The sequence below is a fragment of the Limulus polyphemus genome, unplaced genomic scaffold (genome assembly GCF_000517525.1).
Source record: "Limulus polyphemus unplaced genomic scaffold, Limulus_polyphemus-2.1.2 Scaffold6353, whole genome shotgun sequence".
Classification (NCBI taxonomy): domain Eukaryota; kingdom Metazoa; phylum Arthropoda; class Merostomata; order Xiphosura; family Limulidae; genus Limulus; species Limulus polyphemus.
The window spans coordinates 23,535-34,615 of record NW_013671963.1 but is presented as its reverse complement, the minus strand read 5'-3'; the positions used below and the strand labels follow the sequence as shown (position 1 = coordinate 34,615).

General features: G+C 32.9%; 1 protein-coding gene across 1 annotated transcript in view; it reads right to left on the bottom strand.

The window, feature by feature from the left end:
- Positions 1-11,081, bottom strand: part of LOC106473634 (acyl carrier protein, mitochondrial-like) — a 21,779-nt gene that overhangs the window by 9,026 nt on the left and 1,672 nt on the right. Inside the window, exon 2 of the mRNA XM_013934316.2 lies at positions 623-733. Within this exon, the coding sequence (XP_013789770.1) occupies positions 623-733 (111 nt within the window). The remainder of the gene's footprint in view (positions 1-622; positions 734-11,081) is intronic.

Here is an 11,081-nt window from a genome sequence, read left to right as displayed (position 1 = left end):
AGTCTTCATTTAAATTATACATTTTTTAATATGTTCGTATTACTGATTTTGCTCTCTTTTTTTTTTCTTGCTGTAGTTTCTCCCCATGATTACTGTTTTGTGTTTTATTTGTTTAATTATTTAGCAATTGTACTTTAACAATGTCCAAAGACTTAAGTAATGAAAATTAATAAGAAAATATTGGTTTTACAGTTAGAAGTTTATGTTAAATTATTCCAATAGAAATTCTGATTCTACTACTGGATGGACAAGTTACAATAATAATAATACCAATCATATTATTATACTCAAGCTACAAATTATAGAACAAAGCACTGATTATTTAGATATCATTGGCCAACAGGGAAGAGAAAAAATTTAGTTTAAAATTTATAGTTTAATAATTTAGTTTAGGAACTGTAAACACAGTTAATACACATAAGCAAGATTATTTGTAGTTTAAATTCAGTTAATGGATGTTAAAAATTATTAAATTCACCCTTTCATACATTTTTTTTAACTTGTAATCTAAATAATTGTTTAAACAGAGACCTACTTATAAGCTTTGCTTATCCACAGACAAAACATTCAAATGAAAAACTTAATGATTTTTAAAATAAAATTTGTAACTTAAAATCCTCACCTTTTCAGAATCTATTTTGTCATACAATTTTAAAACTAGAAGAACTCGATCACGAATCATTTCTAGAGTCAAAGGAGGTTTCTCGCTGAAGCTACGAACACTAGCCAGTGACTAAAAAAAGAAAAATGAAAACAGCTTACCAACACACTTCACACAGTTTTTTATATCTTTAGAATTACAAATATATTTTCTTTAGCACCTGTAAAAGATGTTTGACTAACAAATTGCTAAACTGGGTTTAGAAAAGAAGCCTTTGCTATTTAAAATTTTTTTACATTGATGAGCAACCACTAACTCCAAGATACTCCAGTAATATTGAGAATGAACCCTGTAAGTTTGGTTTCACTAAAAGTTACTTAAAATGTCAAGTCTCAAATTAACAACTACCTGTTATCCCCTTACTACACTAAGATTTTTGTTTGTATCACTGAACATATTGCTTTATAAACTTTTAGTATCCAACCTGATAAAAACAAACCCACTGAAGTAAAAATTTTCATAAAAATTGTACAGATAAGAAAAATTTAAATATATTACAAAATATTACACATAATAATGTTGCAGTAGTATAATAATGTAAGTTAACACTGTAAGTCTGATCAGTATTTACATTTTTAGCATTTACATGAAGTTCAAACAGGTATTGAAACAAGAAATTGGGTCAAGCAGGGTAAGTAACACAAATGATGAAAAACAATGGTTACCTTTTCTCATAGCCAAAGTCTTTGGTAGGAAGGTTCTTTCAGGATGTATGCATACAGAACCTTCACACAGAAAACAAAAAAGGAGTATGAGAATCATCAAAGGCATAAATGTTACATCTCCTACCTGAAGTGGATAACAGAAGAAAATACGTCTTTAGTGAAAAATGGTAGTGCAAGCAAGTCTCTCAAAGTTCAAAGTGAGGAGAAGCAAGACATTGTAAAACAAAATCTTAGTCCAATTGAAGATAGTGTCTAGAGACTTGAGCACAAAGTAAGATCACTAAAAAAGTGAGCATAAAAGAAAGAGAAAGGTGGCATCAGTGCCAAGTAAATGCTGCACAGGTAGCAGCTCTATAGATTGCAACAGAAGAAGCACATAATCCACAATCATGAAAAAAGAACTAAAAAATGAAGCAAATTGTTGAGGAGTTTGAGAAAAAGACAAGAAACACAATTTCTAACACACAAATTCCTGAATATAACCCAGCAAAAAATGTGATAACATTCAAGCTATTTGAGAAGAAAATCCATCCTCTCTAATAAAGGGCCACATAACAGCAGTGAATCTGTAGACAATAAACACTGACATGGAAGATGGATGATCGAGACTGGAATAGAAGGTGTCTCCAAAGAGGAAGCAGAATGGGACTGAGGTAGACAATGCAGCAAGAGAAACCATTGTTGAGTTTGCCAGTAAGGAGTAATAAGGAGAACTTGACAATTTGTTAAATTTACCTTGGCCAGTATCTGAGGAAGATAAAAAGATGATTAGGCTCAAAGCATCCAATGCTAGAGAATCAAGACCTGGAACTGGAGACCAGTAAAGTGGATAAAAATGGTTGTCCATCATTCCAAAGACAACAATAAGAGGATGACCAGGCCATTGGTACAATCTCTAAAAAGCTAAAGGATACAAACATGCTGAATTTCCCAGAGGTCCAAAAGACCAATGGGAGATTCTGATTCCTGAGGAAACCAGGAACCTGAAAGGCAATGTGAAGGTGTGCAGATCTGTAAGAGATGGAATAAAATGTAAATTCTTGTATGCTTGAATAATGAAGGTAATTGAGTAGTGGGAAGGGAAAATTCCCTAACATAATGGGTCTCAAGATAAGATGCTGCTGAGAAGTGAGATTCCATTGGAATTGTCACACGTGAGCACATTCCAATGAAACAACTTTGTGAAGTGAAGCCATTGTCCCCAAAGCATGAAAAGCAATCTTGGCAGTAAAATGGACATAGAAGAATATGAACATGATACTCAAAGTCTTCCTATGCTACATGAGCCAGTTGAAGTGTTCCTTGAACTGTGCTGGACCAAAATCCCAGATGTAAAAAATAGTGTTAGTACTGATTGATTGAATGTAGAGTTGAGGATATTCCATTAAAGAAATATATTCATCTGGGTGGTCAAATGAGTATATGTAGAAGACTGGGTGGATATAATGATCAGAAAAAGTTAAACATCCATGTAAAAGTCAATGACAAATGAATGGAGAAAAGCTCAAGCAAAACTAGACAAATCGATAGAAAATATATGAAGTCAAAGGTAAGAAAAGGGCAGTGGAGTGATAAACTACCCACAATGACAAAGAAAATATGGGATAACAGATGAACAAGATATAAAGTTATACAACTCATATATTGATCACCATCATCCAACAACCACAACAATGAAACTTTCATAGCAACCTCATGTATTTCAACTGAAAATAATGTCTCCATGAAAATATGAATTGAGACAGACCCCAAAATGACTGATTTCCACAGAACCTTAAAGAGATAAGAGAGAAAAAACCTAGAAAAGTGAGTTAAACAATTTAGCTTGATCATTTCTGATGGAAATTTGCGACTTCTTGGTTCAGAAATTTTTGAGCTATAGGATCCAAAGAAAGAAGACATTAAGACCAGACTGAATGAGGATTTGTAAAGTCCAAGGATAACAAAGCCTAGGTCCAACATATGAACTAATGATCCAAGATATCCCTTCCCCCGAATGAAAAAAAGACAGATTCATCTGGAACAGAAAGGAATAAAATGGGTCAACAAGTTCCACCTTGTTACACCTACTCACTGGCTACTCATTAGGTCCAAAAGCAACGAGTAGTAGCAAATGACAAGACACAGATGAAGGGGAAAACAGGAGAATGAAAAGTAGCTGTTGGTCTTCTCAAAAGAAACTTTGAATACATGGTTGTTGACAGCATGATAATAACTCAACAAGGCTTTTGATAATTCTGAGGTGAGTCTACCTGATTTATAGACAAACTTAAATTACAATAACAAAATTACTACAAGAAATTGAAAAAATATAGTATGGTAGCTAATTATATAGTTATGATGTTTTTCTAAGTTTGCCTTTATATGGTATGCAGTCATACCATGTATTTTCTACCTTCTAATATAAATATAATTTTGTTTGTTTGTTCTAGATATGCTCAATTTACACATAACATGGTCAAAAATATTTCTAAGTTAATTTATTCTTTGTCATCCCTTTGAGATAAAACCTGGTATGACCCATGGAGAAGTTTTAGCAACACCTCATATAAAAAATTTTTTTAAATAATATATCAAAGAATTCTTACAAAGTATAAAGTTTCTGTTTAATCTTGAAGTTAATATTGCAAATGTAAGGAAAAAAAAAAGAACAATTATGGTTTTTATTATTTTTGAAGCATAACAAAGGATTCTGAGCGTTATGTAAATGAAAATTCCAAAATTATGTATATCTGTAAACAACAGCCATGTAATTCTTTAGACACTGAATCGTATGAAAATTTGGCCAGACATCTGGGGACTACCTAGGACTCTGATAAAAACTAATGTTAACATTTTCCTTACCTGAAAATGTATTTCTGATAGATACTCTCCTCCTCACACAATAGCTTAATCCCTCACACATCTGTCTAAGATACTTGCAAAGACATCAATGAGGTGTATGCCCAAAAGAGAGCAAACCCAATGAATAATCCAAGGGTGGGGAGACCATTCTGTGTGTAGAATCTGGTTCAGCTGAGAGAGATGATCTACCACCAGGTTCAGAGCTCCCACCACATGATAAGCTATGAGACACATCCAATGGGAATGAGCTCAAACTAGTGGGTCCAAAGTGTGGAAATAAAAATAGGCACTCTCCTTATGGTTGGTATAAGAAACAACCATGGAACTGTCTGAGTGGATTATGTCCAACTGATCTATGAGAAGAGGGAGGAAATGGGAATTGCAAAATGTTCAAGTATGTTGACGTGAAGCAAACAATACCCCGGAACCCACATGCCTAAAGTTATGTCATCATTCAGATACATAATCCACCCTGACAGATAAGCACCTGTGAAAAGATGGAGATCCAGTCAGAGAATACCCACTGTGGTATGGGCATGGTTGAGCCACCAAGACAAGTCCTAGAGAAGAGGTGAGGGGAAATGCACTATCGAGGATAATGATCCCAAGAAAGATTACATTAGTATCATAATGTCCATCAGAGGAGGTGCATGTGTATGCAGCCTAAGGGAATGAGTGGTTCTACTGAAAGCAGAGTTCCTAGAAGCAAAAGAACCTCTCGTGTATGGTATAAATGAGAAGCGTAAATCTTGGTGACAAGATATTCTATTGTTCATAGGTGAAGGCTAATCCCAAATGAGATGGGAACTGAAGAACATGTCCAGATGTACAAATATTAGGTAGGCATGAGAAGACTTGGAATTCTTGACTATTTAGCCCAGTTGAGCAGTCTCCTGCAGAAGAATGGAGGTGTGAGAGGAGTCCTCCCAAGAACAGGAAAGAAGAAACCAATCATCCATGTAATAATGGAACCTCAGCCTCAATCATTGAATATGGTGGGCAAATGCCCCCATGTCTCAACTGAAGATGCAAGGAGCAGATACAATGCCTAAGGGAAGAGTAAGGCACTAAAAGACTTGATTCTATTAGATGAAACAGAGAAAATGTTTAAAGGATGGACCAATGAGCCAGGCATGACAGAATAATCACCAACATGAAGTGGGAGGATAAGAAGAAAAAGAATTGGAAGAAGAGGCATGGATTGAGCAGGCTTAGAAACAGAAGGACAAGGCTGAGAAAGATGATAAACCAAATAATACAACGATGACTAATGCCTGGCCACCTCGACCTGGGTCTCCAAGGAGTCAGAAACATCACCAAAGATTTCTGGGCAAAAAATAGGTGTTTGACATAGATCACAGAAATAAGAGAGAGACAAGTGAACATTAGTTAGGAGAGCATCCAGACTCAACAAGTCCCAACAGCAGAGGAGACAAGTAATGACAGATATAACAGAAAACATAGTACAGCTAAAGTGTTGAAAAGAAGAGAACGAACCCCTCCAAAATCTGTTCAGAAGCATAATGAAGTTCCTCAGATATAAGGTGAAGGGATGAGATGTGATATAGAAGGGTGTTATGAAAAAGAAAATTAAAGTGTCTTCCCTCCAAGTAGGTAAAAGAGATTCCAAAGACTGGAAAGCAAGAAATGGAAATGAAGAATGGCTGTAAGCTAGAATAAAAAAGTCAAGTAGGTGAGGAGGATAAAGCATGCAGGTACGGATGTATAGTTGTTCAAGAAATGAATCCAAATGGACCCTAATATCAGGAGAATGAGGAAAGTCAAAGTAGTCTTGAGTTTGGATTTTGTGTAGTAAAGAACAAGAAGAATCAAACAACACTGGAGAAAGAAAAAGAAATTAGCATACATGCAAAATCATGTCAAGAAGGAGATTAGAATTGTGAAGTTTTTCCTCTACTGAGAAAGCAGTATCTAGAGCAAACCCTGGTGAAGGAAACAGCCAGTCAATATCATCATCATCATTCTAGTCATGTTCAAACTGAGAATAAATCTCAGCCCAATGAATGGGAGGAGGAGGCCCTGTATGCATAAGGGAACCCACAACTCATTGAACAATGGCTGTCACATCTTCCACAAATAATGAACCTCCAGTAGCCACAGGTTCCATGTTATTAACATTGTTACCATCACAGAACAAAGCTGAAGTTAATGCCTCTTGAAAATTCATAATAAGTAAGAAAAAAATATTCTTTTCTTGTTCTTTAGTAAAGAAAGAAACAGTTAAACTGGAATGACATTCAAGTTCCATAAACTATCACAAATATCACATAATTAATCATTTTAAAACACATCCATTCAAGACAATGTTAATGAAAAATAATGAAGTTATTTTGAGCACAAGTGCTTAGGAGGAGTTACTGCAGAAGGAGGTTGTCAACCTCCTATTGGTTTATGGTTACTGTCACATGATGATGTCATCATATACTAGTGCAGTTCACTTTAAAGACAAAATTTTTAGGTTCGGAGTTAGCTCAAGTCTTTTGCCATGCAAATCCCAAGGGCAGATGCACAAGGGATCAAATTATTCTGTGTATGAAGGTAAGGAATCATCTCAGAATTTAAGCATTTTTTGACACCACATTTTTGGTTACGTTCAGAAAAAAACTACATACTTTATTCTTTCCAGCTTTCAGTCACTAATTTCTCTAATCATTTCCATTAAAAACCTGTTTTTAATTGACCTGTCTTTAAGCAAAGATTCTGAACGTACCTGAAAACCATTTTGGCTACTTTTTCCAGAAATGTCTGCTGATTTTAGGACACAATGGCCATGTCATAGTAAAATACACAAATCAAATATTGTTGTAAATCTCCATGTAATTTAGGTGCTTTATTGTTCTCTAGTCTAAGTGTATTTTATGTCTGAAGACAATTGCACAGATTTTATAATCTTCTTTCTTTTACAATATATTTTTTGTACTCATGATATTATGTTTCTTCAATATTTCTAACCATGTTTACATTTATACAATGTCAAAACATGAAAATCCAAGAAGTCACATCTGAGATGAGAAGGTTTATTGAGAGAGGGACAGGATTCCAGAACTACAGCTTGTTTAATGTGTGGCAATTTGAAAGTATAGCTTGGTGGCTGAGTCTGTAGAAAAGTTATATATGTAGTATATTTTTGAAAAAAATTATATTGGTGTACCAAATATGGTATAATGGTCAAGGAACTTCTTAAAGGGCTTTTTCAAAACAGAAATTCTTAGCTAACTCTTCCAATTCTTATTCAAATCAGGTATCCTATGTGTGTTCATTTGAAATAACTGTTAACTTCAACCTTCCATAACTAGAATATATATATATGTACATGTTATAAAGTATATTCCAATAATCTTTCTAACTTTTCATGGATGTTCTACATGTAGCTATGGCTCTCTTGTTAACTAGGTATTAAAAGATTGTAAACATGTACTAATCCTTTTGCTTAAGTAAATTTTACATAGAATAATGGCTATCTCATAGAAGCTAGTATCATTTTGGCCTTATGTTGTCCATGTCCACTCTTTGGGATGGGAAAACCCATATTAATGGGTAATACAGATACTTTTAAAAGTTCATACGAGTTGCAAGATTCCTTGAATATACGATTTGGAATATTCACTGATGTAAATAATCAGTAGATTATGGGACACCACATTTGAACCCTTTATCTGACCTGAAAGTGTAGTATAATTCTTGGTGTCGTCCTTGTAAGTCAGGGATCAAAATTCACATGCAATTGCTTGAGTCAAAATGTTGTTCCTATCTATTTGAGGATTTTAGTTAATCAAGGACAATTCCTTTTAATGCAAGGACAACATCCTTTTGTTCCAGGAGAATTAATTTCAATAAAACAAAGTGAAACAAATGACTCTCAAAGTATTGAAATAAAAACATGTTTGCTTCTTTATTTTAAATTTTTTCATAATGATTTTTTTCACAGAATGCAAAAATAATATTTTAATATGAACTTAAAACTTGTATAAGAAAGTATTGTTTCTGATCTATGGACACAATTACAGCCACATGAAGATACTGCTTCAAAATTAATACAAGGTTTACCTCAGGTCATAACCCCAGCAGATGACCATTATGTATCACTTTTTAGCTCAATAAAACAGATCCTCTATACCAACTCAACTGTTATTAAATTTCTACACAGTCACACGAAGATTAGTATCAGCTTCACTATGCAGAAGGCTGAATGAAAAAGTGTAGTACGTTTTATTTTTCAGGAATTTAAGAGAAGAATTATCATTTCTTTAAAAATGAAATATAGATTCGTATTTTTTCCTTTCCATAAAAGTGTGCGTGTGCCAGAGAATCCAAACACTCCCTTTAGGTCCATATGTCATGTTGAAGCAATTCAATAGATTGTAACCCATGTACATAATAGATTACTGTAATTATTCTACTACCAAAAAATCAAAAACCCACTCAAAATATTTCAATAAGTTAGTCGGGAATAAAAACCATGTTGAGTACTTTTTATTAAATACTAATTTTACAATTGCTCTTACAATACTTCTGACAACAGATTCTAATAACTTGCTAATATACTAATATAACAAAAGTTACATTGCTGTACAAGATAGTAATAGATATAAAATTTCTTGGGTCTTTTCATGATCCTTTCTTTTTAAGAATAGGGATAACATTGGCAATCTTTCAATCACTGGAAAAGTCTCTAAAGTCATGAGACTTCTTAAAATATTAAAAGTTAAATCTTCAACTAGGGCCAGGGATTTATTTCTCTGAAGCTTCTTTAGCTATATTAGAACATCTCAAACAAAAATATAATTTAATGTAACATTTAAGGACAACAAGGGGCCTGTTGGTTGATTATAACTGTCCTATCTATTAAACTAAACTTTTAAAAAAACAACACAGCCTTTATCATTCAAATATTTATCAAGCCTTCCCTTAAACTCCTTTAAATTTAATGCATCCACCATATCTGAAAGCAATAAATTCTAAAGATCAATCACCCCGTTAGAAAAATAAAACTTTCTTAGCTGAAGATGACTACTATCTTGCAAAAATATATGTTGTTGTGTCCCCTTGTCCTATCATTCTCACTCAAATACAAAAAAAAAGGATGCATCAGCACCAATTCCTTTAAAAATGTTAACCACCTCAATCAGATCTCCTCTATCTCCTCTGTTTTTAAGAGAAAATTTCAAAGTTCTTAACATGTACTCATATGACAACCTTATTATCTCAAGTACCATCCTAGTAGCTCTCCTTTTATCTCTTTCCAACGATTCAATGTCCTTCTTAATATTCCAAATGATGTCTAATTAGTGACTGATACAATGAAATTAAAACATCTCAAGATGTATATTCATTGTTTCTGTAAATACAACCTAAAATCCTATTCACCCTACCACTAATAACAAACACACTGCTTAAGAGACTAAACAATCCCAACACCAAGATTATTTTTTCCATAACACTGTTAAAATTCTTCCCACCAAAATTATTCTCATAATCTAAATTATGATATCCCACCTGCATTACTTTGTATTTGTTATAATTAAAAGAGGCTTAAATTTGTTTATCCAACTTACCAAATAATGTAAAATATCAGCAGCATCTTTACAGCCAGAAACACCAAAGACCTTAATACTGTCAGTAAATTTAAGTAATTTATTTGAAGAAGTTTTGTCTGTACCTTTATATGATTTATCATATTATGAATCCTTTGTCCTTATTCTCTTTTATTAGCAAAAATACTAGAACCAAAACTATTGAACATTTCAACCAAGTTCCCTTCCTATAGTCTCTTGAAGGAATAAGATTACTCATGTTGCAAAGTTTTTCTTAGCCTTAACAATATTTTTAATTTTACTTCTCTACATTTCAACTGACAAAAGTTTCTCAAGTTGTTCTAGTAAATTTCATTTTTCTGTAAGCTTGGCATTCCTCATTTGATAATTTAATTAGTCAATTTATTCACATGAAAATGCACTATTAGTACAAAATATACTTTGAAAGAAATTTCTGTTTTCAGTCACACTGACTGAACTAATAAAATTTTTAAGCTTCATTAACAATGTTTCTAACTAGATCAATCTTCTAGTGATTCTCTCTCATAATTTCTTTTTGTTTCTGAAAATTGTCTTTCTTGAAATCATGAACATGGCTTCTTGTTTTTGATATGGCTTGTAATTTTTCTACAAAAATAGAAACTGGCTGGCATTATGCATTTTGATTTCTATAAATATTTCAGTAAGGTGCTATATAAAATATTTGTAGACTGGATATTCACTGAATTAGAATAAAAATTTTTGGGGACCTTTTCTGTTCATTTATGTCAACTATTTGGATACTTTTCAAGACTTTACTAGTTTCTAACCTTACTTATACATAGTTGCAAATACAGTGCTATGAAAAGCTGAACTTAAGGATATCTCTCTTATAAAAAAAAAGTGTTGTCAGTATTAATGACTAAGTCAGCAAGAGGAAGTGTGAACTTAAGTATTCATAAGTTTAAACAATAAGTAAATGTAACACACTTGGGATATAACAACTTGTAAAAGTTTGCTTCTTTTGTGAAGTGAACTGTTGTTGTGGAAAACCAGGAATTAAGTGTGATTATTGATTTAAAAAAAAAAGCATAAACTTCAACTGACTGTTTAGAAAGATTATGACAGCAACTGTGTTAATCTAACAGAAATACTTACTGTAAGGAATTGATGTTATTTTAATCTTGTATATTGTTACGTCTCCGTTTGTTAATTGATTTTTATGTAACTTCGTTCAGACGAAACTTTAACGACACAAGTCTTTACTTAATAAAACTGGTTTATTCTTTCCGAATATAATTTTGCGATACACTTAATTTCAATATTCGCGCTAAAACAAACACTATAACGAACGAACATTAACTTCAACAATAACCT